Genomic DNA, 23389 nt, shown 5'->3' with positions numbered 1-23389 from the left:
ACGTGAATTAATCATGATCTAAGTATGTCTGCTTGCTGCAGAGCTTGTTAATACGAGCTTGTTCTACAAGTTCTGTTTGTACGTAGGTAATATTTTAGCAAATATTCTGATTCTAAACGTTATTTCGGTTCAAAAGTTTTAGAATACCTACCTACCTAGAAAAATATTCTAAAGTCAAGAAATGCTGCTCTAGGACTTACACCGGTCTATTAAAAAAAAAAACTTTAGTTAGTGTCTTTAAAGTCACTTTACCAAATTGTAAATAGCTACAATCTAATAAGGCACGTGTCTCACTGTTAACAAAATAGCCGACTAATTTATGCCTCAAAAAAATTGGCTTTGAAACACGGAGCGTGGCGTGTAAGTTTGAACTAGCGTCTGCCTCAAACCCCCGCTGTGCACTTGGCATTAACGACTAATAGCTGTATGTTAATCGACAACCGATCATTGTCGGCAATCATTTCGGAAAATAAAAAACTAGAGCGTCATACGATATCTCGAAAGATAAAATTCGTAATCCGTTCCACGTATTGAATATCGATGGATAGACATAACACGATTGTTGCTTTGCTTTTTTTATGCGTCTGTTTTGTAATCAAAGTCATCAATAAAGTCTAACTAGGTGAGTAAGGAATGATATCAACGATTGTGTGAATGAAGCTTTTCACACTTAGAAATTATTACTCTACCTGAGTAGTTAGCTACCTACTTCTAGGACCACTACCTACTACTACGGGAACTATTAAAAAAAATACTAGGTTAACTAGGTACTTATAATATTAAGCAGTAGGTACCTACCTAGTTAGGTTCATAGGTTAACAACCATAGACATAATATTAGTAAACAGGACTGCGCATATAAACCCAAAAAACGAGCCGAGTGAAACAGTTAGTACGGAGGCTGTCTGTCCCTTTCTAATAGGGTGACTATGAGATTAAGCTATGTGAGACAAATCCGAATTTGCTAAGATTATTAAACACAGATTGGTATTGAAGTTTTAACTTACGCAGTTTGTGACCTTAAGATACTAATAAAGGCTTTTAATAATTAGCGGGAATTATCCGTATAAAAGCAGGAAGATTCGAAGTGAAGACTGTTTTTTTTGTATTTCTACTTCATAAATAGACTGCTGAGCCATTTATGTCGCCTTTCTTCATTTTTTGGGAAGCTATAACAATAGTACAACAGTTTTAAAATCCATCACCCATATTTTGACTCGTTACAAGAATTCATGGGCACCCTAGTTGTTTGGTTTACGAAAATGTTATTATTAGCTTACCTGTGGAACGATATATTGCAACCACCATAGGATTCACTTTTACAAGTATAAACGCAACACTTTTTCACCATTTAAATAGTTTAAATTGATTTAATACAAAAAATATAAACAACATTTTAAATGCTGATTACGCGCCAAGAATGTTCAGGGTTACCGCTAGAAAAAAAAAAACAAAATAAAAATTTATGTTGTTTATGTTTTAATAATAAATACGAATAAATTAATGCACTTGTTTATAATTTGTTGACTTACAATTGTTAAAATAAGATAAAAATTTTATGTGATTCAATTGTTTTTTGGGAAGACAAAACTTTTGATCACAACATTTTTTTATGCTGGCAAGGTGTTAGAAAGAGACAAACAGCCTCCGTTCGAACTATCCCTCTCGGCTCGGATTTGCCTCTGTGTATTATGCAACCAATTTAGTACCTTATTGCGTTAGAATAGAGTTCATTTTCGTAAATATATATTTTGAGCGTGCGCAATCTTGTTTAGTAATATTATATCTATGTTAACAACTTACCTACCTACCAATTAAAAATAAGCGATAGATAAAAAAAATAGGTGATAGGGTTGAATAGATAATTTCTAAACGTGATTTTTATTTACGTTCTAATTTATTATGATCAAAAACAAAAGCATACTTGAGAAAAAAACTGAAACAAATATTTATTACATAGCGACATCTGTCGGCGAGTAGCAAAATTTACTCTGTATAAAAAAGCACTCCGAGTAAGCCAGTCTCAAATATTATCACAAGATGGCAGTATCTGCCAGTATTATTAACAAATTAAAACTAAGACCTATAATTATTAGATTTTATTTATTGTCAGGAAAAAATCTTCAAAAGTGTATTATATACTACGTGTTTTAATTAAAAATAGTGTTCCTTTATTGACCTTTTCATTATGAGATGTTAATGATTGTCAATGTCATTGACTGCTGTCACTGTCACCAAAACGCAACAATACACTACACGATTCACGGTCAACTTATCTCCTATCTGTTTACGATTTCAATTTCTATTTTTACCAGTGTAATCTATTTTTTATATAAATATTAAGACTGATCTAACAAGAAAATGAAGCAAAAACCACAAAATACAGCGAGATAAGTACAAATTTATTTATAGAACCTCACAGGTTAACTTTGGGATAGGTCATCGAGATTCTTTGAACACTTTCTGGTAAACAATGAACATAACAAGATTGCATGTGACAAAGCAGCTTCTAAATTACGTACGACTTATGAATAACGTTCAAAGGCTACAGAGATTGAATCCAAGCTGTGGTTATTACTCCACATTTACATTAGATGCATTTACAAGCGAGATATTTGAAAGGCATAAGTCATTAAGATATCAGAACAATGACTTTCCTGAGACGAGAGTACAGCACTACACGTCCGCCCATGATGCTGGAAGTCTACCCAACCTAACAAGCACGGAGCTGGAGAATGTATTTTCCGATCTACTTACTAAAAACAAACACACAGAGATTGAAGAACTGGTTGTAAAATGTCAGAATTATCGTAAACTTCTAACATATGCTACTGTTAAAAAGCTCTTTAGATACTACAGCATGAATGGCAAGCCTCAGATGGTTGCTATATTACAAAATTACTGTGCAACAGTGGATCCTAAGTCCTACAGAACAAATGGAGAGTTTTTACACTATTTAGCAAAAGCAGAATGCATTAAAGGTAACTCTGAAAAAGGGCTGTCAATACTAAAGAGTTCTTATAAGAAATATACTAGTCTAAGGAGTTTTTATAGGATAATATTTAGAGAATTAATACAAGACTCAGTATTGAATAGATCGGAAGCGTCTTTAGTTATATTTAAGAAGTATGTAATGGAGTTTAGTGAAGAATGGTCAGACCATTACCCGCTAGTCTGCTTCTGGCATATTTGTTGGGCGAGCTCTTGGTTTTCTGACCAGATGTTGGGCAATGAACTTCTGGAGATGTCTGATGTTCTTCTGGATATTGTAGCAGACAAGTAAGTTTAAAATCCTATTTATTTTTAGTCTGTATAGATGAATTTTTACATAAGAAAAAAATCATAGTGCTTGGGCTTGGTCAAATGTTCTTCTCCTTAATTGATCTCTGTAAGATGATAATTCATGTAAATATACTTAATTAATTTTTCTGTTTCTACTTTCCAGAGCTACAGCATTCAGCATAATGGCACTAAAAGATTACAATGAAGATGCAGTTGTCAGACTGTTGCAAACACTCCTCAAGTATGACATGATGAAGGAGTATGTGGCCGTTCTTCAAGTATTTTTCAATTATAAGTGTAAGTTGATAATCTTCCTGTAAACGATATTAACCGTCAGTAGCACTAAGCTCTATTAAAGTTAAAGCTTCATTTAATCTATTGCTGACACTTTTTATATTGTTGACTAAGAAAGGGTCAGCAATAGATTTAAAGAAGCTTTAACTTTAATGGAGCTTTGTGCAACTGACGGTAAGACACGGTAATTATAAAGGTTGTTGCTTACTAACATCTGCATGGTTCCATCTATCATAAGTTTAAGCAATGCTTGGCTGAGTCTGTCTATGGAGTATGTCACATAAGTCCTTTATGTTTTTGCATTCAACTTTTGGGCCCTGTCTGCCATTTGTACACTTTTGGCAGTATGTTGCAAGTTAGAAACCAGGAAGCCTTTGTTGAAGGAGGTTTGACCAGGTCAAACAGGCTGGCAAGCAGCTGTATCTGGTTAGACAACAAGCCAACATAAACAATATTGACAAACGGCAGATGACGAAAGTTATTTATCAACGAAATATAGAAAATTCGACGCAATTACGATGTTTTGGGGGCCTGGCAAAGAAGCTATTTTCAGTTGTCAACAAGTGTGACGTATACTTTTTCATTGATGCGTCATAAGTCTTCAGGCGATTCTACTATGTCGCAGTTTGTATCTAATCCTTTATTGTCCAATTATGTGTTTTATTCTTCAAGTCTCTATTAAGGTGCGTTTTGAAATCGAGTTGCCGACTGCAACTGCTGACCGCACATGCTGCTCTACTGATTTGTATGTAGTTACATGAAATTATTTTGGATCGAAGTAGCAGCGGCACGTGCTCTCAGATATCGACCGATTTCATGCAGTGGCTTGCTGCACGGTTGAAGTATCCATATTTCTTACGGGATTTTGTTGTTAAAGAGTCATAGTCAAATTCATTTATTGAAATGAGGCTTATTAAATAAGCATTTCTCACGAGAAATTAAAGTGGACAGCACCCCCAAAAGCCCCCCTTTCACCGCATCTTAGCGTTACGGTCAGGAAGAAGAAACGGGTTTCTTATAGAGAATGCCTAATATTTGATATTGTTTTTTTTATGTTAAGTTACCAAAGTCAGGGTGGTCTCTAGTTCTAGACATTAGCTAAGATAATGTCAGTGCGACATCACAGCAGATAGATAGATGAAAATAGGTCACTTTCCAACACATTATCTAAAAGGCAAACTTATTCACTATCAGCATGTTCTAGTTTATGTCAGGTCTGTGATCCCGGCGTTCTATAGCGACGTTGTAATAAATCTGGTACAATGTAGGACTTTATATTTAATTGTGGAGCAGTATTTAATGTTTGATGGTCTACCAATCTTCAGTTGCATTGTGTAGATTCTAAAATTACATTCGTGTTAGTACTAACTTAGGGGTAAGTAAGTATAGTTTTCCTCAAAATTAATGGTGGCTGTGAACCAGCTTCTTAGCACCACGTGTTGTGAGCTTGACACATACTAACTACTTACCTCTCGTGCACTTCACTATCATAATTAGGCTGTCATAAACTTTGGCGAGAACTTATTGGCTGTGATTTGTGAATCGATAATAGTGTCTCGCCCGCACACAATACTATTAAAAATAATCTCATTAGTTTTAAACTATTTACCTATTTATACCACAAACTAAAGAGAACGAGAACGTTAAATGGTAGTTTAAAAAACTGAGATGAATAAACTCAATTATATTAAATTGACGTGAAAGCCTCAGATCAAAGAAATGGGCTGAAAGTTATAACAAATTGTTTACGATTTTTGACAGATATGCACTAATTGGCTCTTTTACTCTCGGAACTTTAAATTTGGTAGGTACAGGAAAAAAACTTTTTATATGTAAAAAAGTACTTAGGTACCCAAACTGCATACGAAACATGGACAAAATTATTGAACGTACCTAATAAAAAAAAAAACTTAATTCCAGCAGTACCTATTTTAAATAAGAAGTTAATGTTTGATTTAGAAGTAGATGATGCTATGAATTTCGTACCTGATGCTCTTTGTAAGAACAAAAGTGCACTTAGGTACTAAATGCATTGAATGACACCATACCTACGTAGGTACTTATACAAGAGATTAGTAAGTATACCTACTGCGTATAATGTTGAATGTTTGCTCTTAATCAAGTGCCCTCGTGAACTCACAATTACTTGATCTGTTTGTTGACCTTATCATACCTACAACACATGTTAGGTATACCATTTGACGAGACAATTCCTTAGATAGTGGTACTTTGGTCGCTAGGCGGAGTACATAGGCCTGAGACGGCCTTAGACAATAATAGAATGATAACAATAGTATCGACTTTTGGGCGATGTCCGTTTTTATGAGGTGAATGGGCTTAGGAAGTTTTGATAGCTGTCGACTGTCTACGTATTTTTATGACAATTCCATATTCCTTTAGTAGGGTAACTTCATAACTTGGATATAGAAATAGATCCAAAAGTGTATCCCAGCGTAAGCTTTAAATTTTTTCCTTCAACCCCATCAACGGTTGAAGTATTCATTTACCTAATTGTCTATTATGCCAAACAAGGCCTTCCATTTTTTAGCGAGCTATCTAACAATCCCCAGAGTTTTCTCAAATACTGGTCTAAGTACCTAGACTTACACCTCACGGCCTCTAAGTTTGCAACAACGACTGCTGCTGTGTAGCATTCTGCTTTACGTGCTCTTCCAGGCTCGGTGGTTTAACACTGCCACTGCTTGCTGACATCAAGTTGCTTTGTGAAAGTTTCTAAAATCCACGAAGCCTGGACCTAGGAATTGAACTCGGGACTCCGTGCACGGCAGTCGCTCTTCCTAAGGTTGCCAAAGTATAGTAAACAAAAAGTAAATTACTCTTTCTCCTTTGTTACAGTAAGGAACAGAGATATTCGTGGGTGTACAGAGATTATAAGAAACTGCGAAGCTCTCGGTGTGAAGCTACCTTCAGACCAGCAAGGCCGGTACATCAAGATGCTCATAACCGGCGGGAAGACCATGTTGCCCAAGGAACCCGCGAAGACAGCATCTAAAGACTTCAAACTTAAGTTTTAGTATTTTTCTACAGTTCCTTTTAGAATCGTGTGTAAATAATATTTTGTATTGTATTAGACTGTAAAGAAAATTAAACCTTAAGCGTAGTACAAATTGAGTTTTATATTTTTATTTTTGTATCATGTTAGTAGATTGTCCTAAAGAAAGAAATTAAAAAAGGATATTAAAAGTCTTGAGGACTTTTCTGCAAATCACGCTTAATTATACCTACCTACTTACTTGTACGGTAGACTGCACATCAGTGTTAACTGTCATGCACCTTAACTCAATCGTACGATTTTCCTATAAAACTGTTACCACTGACCTGAAGTTGACTGTATCTACCTAAAATAGATTCAGTAAGTAGCTATAGTCGAAAGGCGATTATCACACTGCCCCGCATGATGCAGCGTGGTGCGTGGATGCGTTTTTTTCCGTTGTATGGAAATATCTCAGTTTGTATGGAAAACACGCATAGTCCAACACACTGAAAATGCATCCACGCGCGTTCATGCGGATCACGCACATACATGCGGAGAAACACGCACCCCCGCGCGTGGGTGCGGGGCGAAACGCAAGGCATGGCACACTGAATCCCGCAGTGACGCGCGTGATTTTGAATGGGCCTGACGTGTATATTTGAAAATGGAAGCCGCCGTGCGTGAATCTACAAAACGCACCTACGCGCGTGAGTGCGTGAAAAACCCGCACGATGATGCAGATCTGCACTCCCGCAGGAACGCGCGTAGGTGCGTCGACACGCAAGATGCAGCGTGATGCGGGGCAGTGTGAAGATCACCTAAGAATTAAGATAAAACAAAAGAAAATACATTCTCCAAATTAATAGCATTGACGGGAAATTGGATTGCTTGACAAACGGATGGTTAATACTTACTCCTAATGAAGTATGGTGGCACTTTGCAAACATACGTACGAAGGTTTTTGGCAACTCAATACAGTACCTACAATGTTATTATCTAGATTGAGGAACTAATTAACTGATAGGCACTTCCAATTAGTGGTTCTGAACGCCTACGTAAGAGCCTACCTACCCATGTTTGCCTTCCATATAGCTGAGGACATCATACGAAATTGCTTTGACGTTCGCGAAAATAAATCGCCCACCCTGTTATATACCTACTTACCTACCTACTTATTCCTAGGTAAGTTGTATTACGATCAATTACTTACCTATCAGCTGTTTTAAGTATCCAGTGCGTATTGTCAATAGTTACCAAAGAGCCCACCAAGCCAATTCTTGACCAGGCAGTTGTAGACTAAGATATCCGTTCCTTAATCTGGAGGAGTATTGTAGCCACTGCAATTTTAAGTTTGTGCTTCATTTAAATTGGTTTGTTCCATACCTATGTACTTCTTTTTCTGCCGTTCCTCATCTTGAGACATTTGTTGTTTGTTGGTAGACTTGCAGAACTCCACTCCACGTAGGTACCTATCCTAATCGGGGTCTCATAAAACCGACTTCGGAATGACTAAAGACAAAAATTATTATCTAAAACAAATGTTGTTCACGTGTCTCTAACCCCCGATAAAGCTACGAATTGATAGTAATACTGTTTACAATTAAATTAAGTTTAAATGACCTAATTATTTATATCTTGTGTAAATATTTGAGTCGGTTATCCGCATAATGAGCACATTTTTGATTGACAGCCGTCTTTGTCCACGAATTAGGCAAATACTTATTTGTAATATTTAAATACGGTTAGGTATAATTACCAAATTGTCATTCGATTCGAGTTATTAGGAATTTCTACAAATCAAAGGTCTTTGTTTTTCAGTAAGTACCTAAATGTTAAGGGTAGGTATTCTTTAACCGTTTTCCGGTGTCATAGGAAAGCTGCTTGTACTTACATACTTATTATGGAAAATTGGAAACGTATGATAATTGTACCTCTAGAAAACTTTTAATGAACCCCATTGTCAACTAAGATGTAAGATCTCGTTTGTGTAAAAAAGGCAATGACCTGACTATTATCAAGAGGGGTTATCTTCAATAAAGCATTATTAACAATGATAATTTGTTAGACTCAATACAATTAATTAAAATAAAATGTTTTACTATAGGTATTACTGATAGGGCTTTTCCGGGTCGCGTTTGAATTGTAAACTATGCCTATAAACGTAGAAGCTACCTTACCTACCTACAACTTTATATGTAGTTACAAAAAAATTACATAGGTACCAAATATGATGAAGATGATGTCCTAGCCGATTATCGGCCATAGCGGCTGTTCTCACGTATCTAAGGAGATTGGCCAACTGCAGGACATAATATTATAGTGCACAAGCATTTGCTACAGACACAGGTGCACTCACCATTCCTCCACTCTTATAGCCCTATTGGATACCAAAATATATGTATACCTAACAGTAAACTTTCAACAATTTACGAGTTGGGCACAGGTTTAAGGTTTTTTGGTGCAGTTGCACTGAGGGTGGTTTTGAAATCATGTCCATATCCATATTACTCACTTACGTGCTCGATTATTGTGTGATTCCCATGTGATATAATATACCTAGGAACTTATCGTAAAATGAATAAAAAACACAATTACATTTTTGGACAACTTTATTGGGTTTTGTGGATAACCTACCTATTAGTTCGGGCACGTAAAACAAAAATACACACGATTCTATACAAACCTTAATTTTATTGAGATTTTTCGCATATTTATAACTAACATTAACGCTTAACAATAATAAATATTTATCAAAAACGAGTGATTTCATTCTCCTTCGGCTTAGGCTCGGGCGCCGCAAGTTCGCGCTCGTCCTTTCTCCGGAGAAGAAATATTGATCTGGGGAAGAGAAAAAAATAATGGTTAGGTATTTATATGTAGGTACGGTATTTATTACCTAACACATATTTTAAGATGCAGTATTTACGTGGAAAAATCTTTGGCGGTATCCAATAAGTTCCTAAGTTGAAAATACCCTGAGGTCACTTAATCTACCTAATATTCAAGTCTCTGATTTGGAAGTCTTAATATAGGAGGAAATAAAGAAAGAAGCGTTGGAGTTATCAGAATACATAATCATACGTTTGTCTGATCTTTTTGTCTGTTTGAAAGTCTTAGGGCCTTACTACAAAAACTTTAAACCCTGTCTTACACTTGTCTAATAAAATTTTGGCTGCAAAATGAACCATACGAGGGTCACACTGAAAGTTTTTAGAACTGGCCACTTATAAACAATATAATAAAAAAATAATTCTAAAATTCGAAAATAGAACTCTTTACCAATATTACTGAGTATATATTTAATTCATTTGTCATTTGTTTTACGATTTGGCGGCAAATTGAAAATTGTCTGTGTCACGTCAACATGAATTTAACACGAGAAAATTTTCGTGCAATGATTTTTTATGACTTTCGATGTCATTTAAGTCAACAAGAAAGTTATGATAGACTACGATTGACCTTTCACGATGAAGCCCCATCTCCTGCGACTGTTTACAACTGGTTTAATGAGTTTAAACGTGGTCGCACTAATCTCACTGATGATTTACCTGAGGGACGGCCTTCTACGGCGACGACTGAAGATAACATCTGTGTTGTGCGGCGTATGATAGAGACTGATAGAAGAGTGACCTATCAGCAGATTCGGACAAGCTTAGGCATCGTTATGAGTCAAGTGCACAAAATCCTCCACGAACATTAAGCGGTCAGGAAGCTTTGCGCCTGGTGGATACCTCATAATTTGACTGAGGCTCAAAAACTCCATAGTGTGGATTGGTGCCGTAAAATGATTAAAAGATTTAACGGAGGTGACTCAAATGCTGTGTTCGACGTACTAACACTACAATAAAACATATAATAAAACGAATAACTGGCTAATGTAACCAGTTTCTGATTTTCTAAGAACTTTCAGTTTGACCCTCGTATGTCAACGTCATAATTTGACATTTTTTTAGACAAGGCATAAACTGACGTTTAAAAGTTTTTGTGGTAAGACGGTTAATGTCTTGCAACTCCCCAATTATAAGGTTCGTGATGGATGCATCCACGAACAAATGTGTAATTTTGAACTGAAACGATATTAAATAATTCCACGTATATTAAATTTTGTGTAACAATCATGCACATGTTTGTTTATTATAACGTAATTACTTAATTATCACTGTTATGCATAGGAAGGTTAATTTACTGAGTGTAGTGACAATATTGTAAGATATACTTTATTAAGTGCATAGACTTGATACAAGTTGCTGAGGTTCGTAGTATCGGTCACCAAGTTGTTATTTCCTATTTTTAAATAACAGATTTCGAAATAATTTTATTAGACTTCAGAAAAAAGGCCCTGAATTGTATGATCGCAGTCAACATATTGTAGCAGTAGATACATCTAGCTCGTTTATCTACACCTATGAGAAAACAACACAACATTCTTGATACGTAAACCAAACGAGATTGAAGCAGGATTTGATTCGTTTTCCACTTTCAATCTATCGATATTCGATATATTTCCTATTCCCCCATCATGTTTACGAGGTCCCTACAAATATGAAACGAGTGACACGAACCATTCTTGTATGAAATGCTTACATATCTAGACTAGCCTTGAGTGTAACGTAGGTATCGATTTCAATAAGCGATTTTCTGTCGATTCACTCGATAAAAATTTGTAGTTCAATGAGTGTGGGATGACTCGTGCAGTTAATTGAATCGGATTGAGGAAACTTACAGATAAATGGTCGTAGTTGGACTGTTGAGCGATTTATGTTCTGTTAACGGATAGTTTTTGGCAACCGTTGTTCAAACTTTTGCATAGGTAATAATATATTTTGAAATTTATGAGGGTTGGCACTTTGAAGTGTTGAGCTAAACCTCAATTAAGGCGAGGAAGTGGTCAACAATAATTCCATAACCGGCACGCGCATCTAAGGCGCCAAAAGGGGTCGGAGCGTCTGAGCGGGGCGAGGATAACAATACGCGCGCTAGCTTATAACTAAAAGTCGTAAGCGACAAAATGGTTTTGTAATTTTATTATTTAGAAATGATAATTTGATAAAAAATCCTACTACAATTTTAAAGAGTATGTATATACTCAACTACTAAAAAAGTTAAGAGGCTTTAATCGGTCCCGTTTGCCCATAATATGTGAATCTCTTTTTAAAAAGAGGTATGTTTGATATATTTTTCTCTGTTATAAAAGTTACCTAATCATGTTTCTACAACTAACAAAATAAGGTTTATATCATGAACTTTCAGGTAACCAAGTTGTATTTTGATCCGTTTTGTATTTACTGAGAAAAATTGACATCCTTGGCGCCAAAAATTCCAATTCGTCCTCTTAATGGTATTTTCATCGGAGAAAAATAATTCGGGTGCGTTCATTTATTAAAGCAATTTTATAGCTATAGGTAGACATTTCAATCTTAGCATCAGAAGAAGAAAGAGTACCTAAAGAAGAAGATCTCCACAATAGGTACCTACTTATTGAATAATTTAACATTTTCAAAAGATAAGTAAATTATTTTCAAAATCCATAACGACACTTTCGTGCAAAATTATTATTATGTAAATGGAACATAATCGAGTGATAAATGGCTGGACGTAAAGAAGATAGCGAAAGCCGGAGGTTATCGTTCAAATTACCGGCCAGTTAGAATGGTGACAGCTCCACGATAAAACAAAGAGGTTGGCTTAATATAATAAATTAAAAATAAAACTGGTTGTTAGGTACAGATTCTGAGAATAGAATATTCCTAATGCGTAGATATGGCAAAAAAATAATAATAAAAACATGTATCTAGACATACAAAAAATAGGTTTACATAGGTCTTGGTCATCAGAGTTGAGGTAACTCTTGCTTTACAGTTAGATTGATCAAAAAGTTAATGCGAAAATAATATGGAAAATATAAATCGTGATTGAAGCTTAAATGAAACCCTGATGTATGTAACGTTAAGATACAAAATTATTTTAGGCTTTGTAAAACTGATCAGATGTAGCCAAGCTACGCTACTAACGATCTTACAAAACTATCTTGGCGACGCGTTTTTGTTTTTACGGTTGTATGAACCGTAAAAACAAAAAATAGTGTTATTTTTTGTTTTTTTAAACTAAATAGGATAGGCGTGAGAAACTTTTTGTTTTAAAGCATGGAGGACCGATGATCTCACTGTATAATGAGCAGATAAGAAAAGATAAATAGACATACACTAGACAGGCTTGCAAAAACAACTTTTTTACAACATTTCTTAATAAATTACCTACATTAATACTTAATATTCGCTCTAAAAGGCCTTAGCGGTATCAATTCGAAGAATCGCACAAGAAATACTAATCTATAATGGTGTTATGTCATTGAAACTGTTAGAAAACCATTTATTAATTAATTTATAGGAATCTTTTTAACGGAAATTTGAGTTTTTTGTAACCAGTCGCTATCGGAATGCCAGTGATATATTGGAAATTTTACTGTTTTGTGGTATGATGTAATAATAGATACTTTTAAATAGGTAAGCAATTTATTTATTGTTTCGAATATTCGAGATTCGATAGGACGACCTGTTAGGTATACCTACGTATAAACCTGTTAGAATTTGAATTAATGCCACAATCATCTATCTCTTTATAGGCTAAAATAAAACCATTCACAAACCCCACAAATTTATATAGGTACTTAAAATAAAAAGAAAATGCCAACTCGAATTCAATAAACCATTTTCTAAATTGGGAATAAAAAGTGTTATTACCATTAGGTTTGTACAATTACTTTTATTTTACGGTACACCAGTCACAGTTAATAATAGACGTAAATTAGTTTACGAGAATACCAAAGAGTACCTACCTATACCTACTTTTATTGATAAATCGAAAGATCAATGGAGGTTCACGTTCCAAGGTTTAAGAAAAAAAAGGAAAAAAAAATGTTGAAAATTACTTTTAAATATTTCGTAGGGCTTGAAGGTCGTGCAAAGGGAAATAAATAGAAAATAGATAATAGTTCAAGGCTACTACTGTGATTAGAAATCGATCATTGGTCTCAGATGACAAAATTATAGTAAGGGCGAACTCTCGAGTTGACCGCAAGGTCATTTTTTGTCGCGATGTTGAAATGTTCGAGCGGTTGCAGACGGGACGTGTAGCTATGTATTGGCTACTAGAATCTACGAAAATAGTAACATTTTGCCTCGTTTGTGAAATGAATATAAACAACAGACTTTTTTAAAAATTGTGATCTTATGTCTCAATCGAAGATGAGTTTTATAAGCTTTTTTGGAAACAGAAAAATATACTTTAATCGTTTCCAAAAATGTTTTATTTTTTTGCTTTTAGATAGATCTACATCTAAATTCATAAAATGATCCGCCTTATAAGTTGCTATAGCACTGATTGCTTCATTTTTAGGATCATCCTTTGAACAGTAGATCTAAAGACCACGTCTAAACAAGTTGAACTATACCTACTTTCAATCAAGAAGAGGATCAAAGAGTCAAGTAAGTTGGTACCTACCTATAGGTTACTGAACTTATTGTGATAAATGATCTGACCACAAGAACCTCCTTATCTAAATAGTGTTAAAGATAAAAGTTTACGAGAGGTATCCAACTTTTTGGGAAGTCCTGTGTGGGACATGGAAAGTACATGAAGTACTTACTCACGGAGTTTCAATTACCTATGTGGTTTAGATGGACCTTTTAAATCCAGTCGTCAGAGGTAACAATCGTATAGAATTATTTTCAATTACCTTTGCAAAAATTGGGATACTGGGAAATAATATAGCAATTACCTTAAAAAACTTGGGATTGGGTTGGAGACAAGGCAGAAAGAAGAAGGAAATAAGGTCTTTGTGTCTTTGTGTCGTGGTGAAACAGTAAAGAAATCGGACCCGCGCACGAAAAACCATGTTTAGGGGAACCCACTGAATTACTTATTTTTCTATAGTTTTTAGTAGGTATTCTTGTTAATGCGACAACAAGAATACATCATCTGTGAAAATTTGACACAGCCTGATGACAGGCGGACAGTAATAGTAGTAAGACTGCGTTGTCCGTTAAGACCATAGGGTCCTCATTTACCCACAGATTATCGAACCTTAAAAACCCCCTTTTGCGCTTGGGTTTAGAACCTCAAAAAACCTTCATAACAAGTTACTCTCAACTCACATTAATATGGCTATGGCAGGAACGGCGAGCGCGGCGCTGATGAGGTAGAAGGCGCCGGGCATGGTGGACAGTGTGGTCAGGTACACCTTGCTGTACACAGGGGAGTATATCACGGGCACCAGGGCCTCTGATATGCTGATTAGAGAGCTTGTTTTGCCTGGAACAGAGAGAAAGGACGTTGGTGAAAGGTTGCTTAGTTAGGTCATGATATGGGTCATAGTGATTCATAAATAAAGTCTGTTTTTTTTAACCGACTCAAAAAATGTAGTTCTCGGTTTGACCTGTATGTATATATGTTGGATTGATGTGGTTATCTCACGTTTGTCTGAAACGATTTTGATGTCGTTTCAGAATAGTGTTTGTCAGACTTAGGAGAATGTTGTAGTTAATAGTTTGATAGAATTAGTCTTATGTGCATTACGAACTTTTGATGTGCAGATATATTAGGTATACTCTTTTACCGTACCTATACAACCTATTCGATTTTTTGAAAACGTTAAGTATATTTGTTTTTATCAAAAAGTCTATGTATCTTTAATTGTTTATTAGGTACGAGAGCCAAAGACAGTTCTCAAATAGGTTTACTTCTTCTATGACTAAGTTCTGCTGAATTATTCATTCGGATTCTAGATAATAATTCCTATACCTAGTTATTTTTACCATATTGTTTACAAACACCAGCTAATCATAAATTTCCAGTTGCCACTCGATTAACACAAACGTGATGTTAAGCTAATTCAATACAGGATCTATTCATAGTTGTTTAATAAAAATAAATGGCGATGTATGTGTGTGCATGCATATGAAAATAATTATTAATATGTTAATACATCCAGTTTATTGCTAAGCTTGTAATAATATTGTAGTTGTTTTTCATTTGTATGTGATGATGCAGCACACAAAAGACGATTTTAGTATTCGAGTTCGAATATTGAGCTAAGGGTTTTAAATGTCATTGACCTTGAAGGTAGGTAATGGACAAGGCATTTGATGGAAACTCAGCTATAAAAATATAATCACAAATAAATCGCAAAAAGTCTTTTAGTTTACGAAGAAAATTAAAAAAAATATCTTCGGAACAGAACGATCTGAAAAATTCTTTCGCTCCTGGAGAGCTACACTCTTCTCGAGTAACATAGGCTACCTATATTTGATCCAGGCTCGGGCAGTTCCCACAGAACGCGGGTAAAACCGCGGGAAAGTAACTAGTTAAAAATAAATAGAAACAATACAATGAACGCTAAAACTAATTGACCTAATATTATTAGGAAATTATTCCACAGGGTTATCACCAATTATATTAACCTTTAAAGTTCGCAAATATCCCAGATTAGATGACCTCAAAAACTCTATAAAATGCCTACTCGTATAATGTCAGGCAAATTACTAATCTTTCTTTGGAATAAAGGTCATTACAGATTGAGATATTTTTAATAACTGTCTTTACCATATTAGCTTTACTTTTTCATTCCAAACAGACAAATAATTTTTCATAACACTTCAGTAGTTTTGGACCCTTTAGACTGACCCTAAGACCCTAGACTCTTTAAACTAACCAAGAAACAAAAAATAATCTTCTTTTTATATTAGTATAGGTATAGACTATGGTTCAGAAAAAAACTATTTACCTGTACGTTTTACATAATACATCACACATGCAGTTTAATTTATTGTCTTGTTCTATTAATTATATATTATCTAAGACTAATATATCAATAAGAAGTAAGTACTAAAGGAAAAATTTCGAAATCTTCCTCTGCAAACTACCTATGCTAACTAATTACCTATATAAATAGCCGTAATAAATTGATTATAAATTATGCCTACACAAGGCACGCCTCTTGATAATTACCTATTAGTACATTATGCATACAATGATCAATTATATCGATTATATTAATCTTAATCATGGACCAAGTAAATAAAGTTGCATCTAACCTGTTGGTAGGTTATTTTCCTAAACGATTATTTATTGGAAATATACCTAAGTATTTAATTGATGTTTATTCGTGTAGGTAGGTACTTATAGGTTAGTCAGTATTAAATCTGTACATATGTATTAGGTATATTATGTTTATTAGAGGAGTTTAGAAAAAACTACGTGAATAATTAGAGAGTATATGAAATACTTGCAATTGAAAAATATATTTGAGGTATCTATTCATTCACAGCAGTTAAAGACGATGGAAAAATTCCAGTATTATTAGGACACTTTTTGTTATAAAAATACTTTCATAATTTGATAATGACTTCGCGCCAATATTGCGCGGCTAATTAGCCAATCAGTTCTTTATGCAGATTAAAAAATCTATATTATTGTTTATTGTGTGGAAATGATGAATGGAAACAATAGAACGTTTACAGTGTTGCCATTCACAAATGACTCTAAGGTTAATGAAGAGATTAAGACCAATTAAAACATTTTAAATCAAGGAAATTATTATAATTAGAATAAAGTATTGCGGCTTATTTTGATTTAACAATAATGCCGACAATCTATTTCAGAATTAACCATTGTATTCAATTTTACAGAATAATGAATCATTTAGCTGTTAATTTTAGATTAATCTTCATGAAATCTGTAATTTCTAGACACATTTCGTCATGTTGTAATGTTATCCTCTTAAACTACTTTGATTTGATTTTATAATTTGACAGAAAAAACAGGAACATTTTTTTTATTTGATGAATTAAGAAACGTACTAGTTAATCTATTACCTAATTGACATTAGAATTATCTACCAATACGGAAATCTATTTAATCTTGGTATCAATTATGGGGTCGAAAAGTGCTCGAGTGGAGACCACAGACTAGCAAGTGCAGCGTAGGACGTCCACCAAGAAGGTGGACAGACGACCTTATAAAGGTCGCCGGAAGACGCTGGATGCAGGTCGCCTCCAAGAGGTAGCTGTGTAGATCTAAGGAGGCCTATGTTCAGCAGTGGACGTCCTATGGCTGAGGTGATGATGATGATTAATTAAGGGATAAACATTAATTGTATATTAGTAAGTGAATCTGTCCGAAACATGTTTATATATTATGAGTATGGCTATATGGCTGTATATTTCAATGCGAATATTACAAGGCCAAGGATAAAGAATATTATGCGAGATGTGACAACGTAATATTTATTATTTTATCTACGTGGCAAGTCATCATGTAATTATTATTGACATAATATCTATTGCTTTAACAAGTATTTGTAATCAATACACCTATTATTATGGGAAATAATCGCCATTTAGTATTATGTCTTGTAAAACCACGTGTAGTTTGTAAGTATCGGTTTAATGATTATGCTAAATTAGAACTATTTATCGAAAGACAACAGTTTATTTACTAGATCTTTAAATCAAGTCTACTTCACCTATAGTTAACTTTAAACAAACAGACATGTTCAAAATTTTGTATCTTGGATCTATTTTCAATAACTTCCTTACTTTTGTCAAATGGTAAAACATACAGGTAATTTTAGTTTTGACGAGCAATAAATTGTGAAATATACTCTGTCGGTCAGTAATTGAAATATCTGTGGAATTCTTAATGCAAAATCGAATAATATTTATTATAGCCTGAGAACGGACGTAGGTTAGTTTTAACACGAGTGAAACTACGGAGCACAGCTACTTAAACCTTACATAAAACACAATTTTCAAAGCATAACATATAGAATTGATGATTGTTTTTATTTTTGTATGTATTAGTTTATAAGTATTTTAATGTTATTTGTGTATTGTATTTTCTATGGGCCCTAGTTGCCTGAATTAAAGGAATAAATAAATAAATAAAAAAAAAAAAAAAAATTAAAGCATTTGAGAGTAAAAATATTAAATGTATAAAGAACACAAGCCTTTTCACAAACAAGCTACAAAGACCGTGTGCACGGTATTGAAACGCTACAAGAAAATTGCTTACGTACTCACTTAAGTTGTACGTTCATATTTTAACTAGATGCAAGTATGAACACAGCAAAAAATACTCGTAGGTATGCTTTCCAACATTTACTTTAACAAAACAATCATAGTTTGCTCAGTGACTTAATTTATTATCAATTTCCTCCGGATGTGAGGAAAACAGTAATTTGGAAAAATCCTATGATACATACCTACACGTATTGTTTATCTTTAGACTATATTTACATCTCCAACTACGCAACGCCTGAACAAAATCTCAGCGATTTATGCAAACAACAGTCATGACTATGACAGTTTTTATCAGTGAATCTTTACAATTATCAGTGCCATTCAATGTCTTAAGAAATACCATAATAATAACCACGAAAGTAAATACAAAATACCCGCAAAATGTACCAGTAATAGTTAACGTTTCGTAGAAACAATAGCGCAGTGTTTGTAAACTGATAATGAATTACCAAACTGAAATCTTGCACGATTTTCTGAGGTTTTTCGCTATTTTGTTGAAATAGAAAAAGAAAGGTTGTGGATAGGTGATTTTGTGACAGTTCAGCTTTGTAACTACTATATGTACTTAATAACTAAAAAAACCCCATGACACTCACAAATAACGTAGCTTGCTAATTGGTTAATACATTTTCAAAATCTGTGCAGTAGGTCCAGAGATTACCATCATAGAATAAAGTTAGTCATTAAAAAATAATAAATGAAATTATGAACGAAATTAAGAGATAATAGCTATTCGCAACGGGTGAACATACTTCGCATTCTCATAAGCCTGTCACAATATATTCCAGAAAAATATGAAAATCCGTAGTGAAAAGCCGCTTTGATTTGTGTAATGTAGCCAAAAAATAGGTAATTTTACCTCAGAAATGAAAAATTAGGTAGGTATAACTTCTTTTCCAATATTCGGTTTTCAAGCTGTTGCAAATACCTACATACATTATCTCCAAATTTTTTACGTTTTTTAATCAACCGAATAATATTTATGTTACTTATTTGGCAAGGCTGGGAAAATATGAGGCCACGGTATTTATATTATTTGCATTTGATTAAAAATATTTGCCAAAACTTAAATGATAAAAAATATCTTGTCATTTTATGGGTGGCCAATAAATTATGTTGTATCTTTTTGTTTAGCGCGTATTTCATTTTTTCCAGTAAATATTGCAGGTAGATAAATGACAAACAATATGGCGTGAGAATGTTGGAGTAATATGATTAATTTACATAATTATTAGTCCTTAAATTTACCTGTTATCAGGTCATTGTTTGCCAATAAGGACTGGTATTATAGAGGTCAAAATTATGGATACAGTTGTCATCATTTGCCTAGCTGTTTCCTAACTCGTGCACAACGGCTCTCAGACTCTGAACAAGAGTTAGAAAAAATAGCATGACAAGTAATGGTTTGTGTCTGAGGACTAGAGAAAAATTAGTACCCAAACCGCTAAAACAAAAGTATTCAGAAACCAGTTATAACTATGTAGAAGTTGTTTACAACCATTTTTTGTCTTGCATGGTAAATATCTAAGTACGTATTTATTTACTGTATTACAAAAATAACATTTTAATGTATTTTATAACAAGTTACGAAAAATTGTTTGGCAATGATAAAACTCTTAAGAGCTCAGACATCATATTAAGCTGAACTGCCAGACTAGATGTCAACAGCCAACATTGTGCAGAAAGTATGAATGGCTTTAGCCAAGTGTTAATGTAACCAGTTTAAACAATAAAGGAAGAAAGTAAACATTCGATAATTAGGTAATGCAGTTACGGCAAACGTTGATCGACTGCCTTTGGTAACTTTTTCTGAAACTGATTGGTACGAGCTTGGCCATTACATACGTATTTCATCTGATGGTAAACGATGATTTATTTCTGTACTACTCATCGCCACTATCTCAAAGTAAAATAAACGTCTCCGTCCTTCGCCTGATCTCTCTCCGGTAGTGTCGGATTGCTGTCCCATCGGGCTTTGAGAGAGAAGGAGTAGTGGATGCACCTGTGTCTGCGCAAATGCTTGTGCACTATGTCCTGCGCAGCTGGCTGATCTCCTTGTATCTATGAGAATAGCAGCCGTGGTCGATAATCGCCTAGGAGGACATAATGAGCCTACTAAATAAGAACTTTAGACTTCGTTGATTGGTTTTTCAACGCGGTGTTCAAGTAGTAAATATGGAGTAGATTACATTTTGAGTTTGTGTTAGCCCATAATTTTAATGAAGCATGGTACACGTTATCGTAAATTAGAAATTCCGTGCGTTTCCTCCGATCTCAGTTTTATTTCACTCGGATTTTCATTGATTAGTTTTTACTAAGAGCATATAGATCTTTGACGGTTTCTTTTTCAGTTACCTATGTGTGTAAAGTGATGATTATTTTAAGTTATCATTGTTTAAATATTAAAAATAATAAAATTAAACTACATCAAGGTTAGTAATTTGTGACCTTAGAACATATCTATTCGACATAATTTTGTAAATATATACCTGTATTTTCATTTGTAGGTACTATGCACAATATGTTGTTCGGTTATATCAGGTCTAGGTAATTAGATAACTTTTCTTGGTCTCACACTAAAATTACATAATTGTGACTGCATGCAGGACACGTTTACATGCAATCTTCAGCATCTGAAGATGTAACTATTGCGGGTAAACATCATTGTTTTATGAAATTTATACAAATATAGCAATGTAAGGCAAAAAACAATCGGCATCTGCCCATGTTATGCAAAGAAATTGTTGGTGAACGCGTGTAAAGATACTAGAACAGATTTTCAATCTAGCTGTTACAGGAAAATTTTTGCTTAGAGTTTAATATGTATAATTTAGTTTCCTTTTAAATTAAGAGTTACTTTTAAGTTAAGAGTATTAAAAAAGTAATTTATGTAGTACTTATATTATGACCAATCCAATCAATCTATCAATCTCTTCCACGCCGATTTCGGCAACGGCGACCACTTCGACCCTAATGGCGTGCGTGTGCTCTCATGTGGCTGGAGTATCCAATTTTGTGCGTGAAAGTCCGCGCACACTGCGGACATGTCAGGGTACCAGCCACAAAGTTGTAGTTGATAGCTACAGGTGGTCGAGCTTTCAACTCATCTCGTTTGGCATCCAACTCAGAAAGCCGGCGTGCTTCAAAGTCAAAGACTTTGGCTTTAACGCGGCTTCTCCAGTCTCTGCGGTTGGATGCCAGATTCTCCCACTGAGATGGTTCAATGGAACAGCTTTTCATGTGGCGCTTCAGCACATCCTTGTATCGCAGCAGCTGTCCGCCACGTTTCCGCTTGCCCTCCTGCAACTCGGAGTAGAGGATGCGCTTGGCCACTCTAGTATCCGGCATGCGCAGTACATGCCCGCACCAACGAAGCTGTCTCCTCATGAGGTATGCTTCAATGCCACCTACATTGGCTTTCCTCAACACTTCTGTGTTACGCACACGATCAAACCAACGGATATTTAATATTTTGCGCAGACATTTGAGGTGGAAGCGGTCTTGTTGCTTGATGTGGCGTCGGTACAGTGTCCATGTTTCCGCTGAGTAGAGTATACAAGGCAACACAACTGCCATATACACAGAGACCTTTGTGGATATCTTTAGGTCATGGGAGCTGAAGACCTTCTTGTCGAATTTGCCGAAAGCAGCGGCTGCAGCACCAATTCTGCTATTGATTTCGGCGTCAAGGTCGCACTTTGATGTTATAATGCTCCCCAAATATCGAAATTTATCGACCTGCTTCAGCACATCTTCACCAAGCATTATGGTCAGTTCTTGGCGTCCGTGATTGTCTAAAGACATCACTTCTGTCTTTTTGATGCTGATTTTTAGACCAAATGTACAGCACTGCTTGTGAAGGTTCGTGACTAGCTGTTGCAGGACTTCAGGGGATTCAGCCACGAAACAGAGGTCATCTGCATACATAATGTCCTGTATATGTGCATAGGACACCTTTGTGGTCGCCTTGAGTCTATTCAGATTGAATCGTATTATGACCACTAAAAGCATAAACCTTACAGTTCTCATTTTTGCTATTTCCTTATAATACCTATATCTATTAGAACATTTACCAACCCGCACTGAGCAAGCGTGGTGATTAATGCTCAATCCTTCTTCATGTGAGAGGAGGCCTGTGCCCAGCAGTGGGACGACAAAAAGGCTGTAACATTAGAACATTTCCGTTGCGCATTTTTGAATCATGTAAATTATTTTGAATAGCGCATTAAAAATGTTTCATATCAGAGGAAGTTAATGAGACTTGGAATAATCTTGAAAAAATATTTGTTCTAAAAATGCTCTATATGACTGAAGGTCGGTTCAATTGTTTGGTTTGCCACTTCATTTCGTGTGATTACACGATCAAAAGATTTTCTTATTGAGTCATTAGATACTTAGTTATGCGTATGTTAAACAACGTATATTTATTATTTCTTGGAAGATTTTAAATTTTCCTAGTATTGTTACTCAGTTACTGATGAATGGAAAATCTACAGCATTTACTACAAGAACGAATCATACTTGGTAGGTCTGTGGCGTAAAATTATTAACTCGTTTAAATAGTTACTACCTCGTCTAGTTAACTAGTTACACACAAAACAATAAATACAAAGTCATACCGATTAAAAAAAAAACATAACTATCTAAAAACTTGAAAATTTTTGAAAAATAAAATAGGCGTCTACTCTATATTTCTATAATAAGACCTACTTCAGAATTGTCGCTTTTATTCAATTCAAATT

At 34.8% G+C, this 23389-nt stretch overlaps 2 protein-coding genes across 2 annotated transcripts in view; one reads left to right on the top strand and one right to left on the bottom strand.

The window, feature by feature from the left end:
• The first annotated feature begins 2227 nt into the window (after positions 1–2227).
• On the top strand, positions 2228–6663 carry LOC110370598 (uncharacterized). The gene is made up of 3 exons (XM_021326478.3): positions 2228–3278; positions 3445–3578; positions 6432–6663. The coding sequence occupies exons 1-3, from the start codon at positions 2473–2475 to the stop codon at positions 6608–6610; spliced, it is 1119 nt and encodes a 372-aa protein (XP_021182153.3). The 5' UTR covers positions 2228–2472; the 3' UTR covers positions 6611–6663.
• Positions 6664–9241: 2578 nt separating this feature from the next.
• Positions 9242–23389, bottom strand: part of LOC110370560 (proton-coupled folate transporter) — a 42078-nt gene continuing 27930 nt past the window's right edge. Inside the window, exons 4-5 of the mRNA XM_021326414.3 lie at positions 14724–14880; positions 9242–9408 (exon numbers count right to left, since the gene is read on the bottom strand). Of these exons, the coding sequence (XP_021182089.1) occupies positions 9321–9408; positions 14724–14880 (245 nt within the window). The 3' untranslated portion in view covers positions 9242–9320. The remainder of the gene's footprint in view (positions 9409–14723; positions 14881–23389) is intronic.

The sequence above is a fragment of the Helicoverpa armigera genome, chromosome 15, assembly GCF_030705265.1.
Source record: "Helicoverpa armigera isolate CAAS_96S chromosome 15, ASM3070526v1, whole genome shotgun sequence".
Taxonomy (NCBI): Eukaryota; Metazoa; Arthropoda; class Insecta; order Lepidoptera; family Noctuidae; genus Helicoverpa; species Helicoverpa armigera.
The sequence above is the reverse complement of the archived record's forward strand: the minus strand, read 5'-3'. Positions and strand labels throughout refer to the sequence as shown.

What these genes read in the sequence shown, in the direction of transcription:
- LOC110370598 (XM_021326478.3), top strand. Translation starts at nt 2,473, where the DNA reads ATGAACATAACAAGATTGCATGTGACAAAGCAGCTTCTAAATTACGTA. An exon ending in CTGGATATTGTAGCAGACAA is followed by an intron (nt 3,279 to 3,444) that starts GTAAGTTTAAAA and finishes TCTACTTTCCAG; the next exon opens with AGCTACAGCATTCAGCATAA. An exon ending in AGTATTTTTCAATTATAAGT is followed by an intron (nt 3,579 to 6,431) that starts GTAAGTTGATAA and finishes CCTTTGTTACAG; the next exon opens with TAAGGAACAGAGATATTCGT.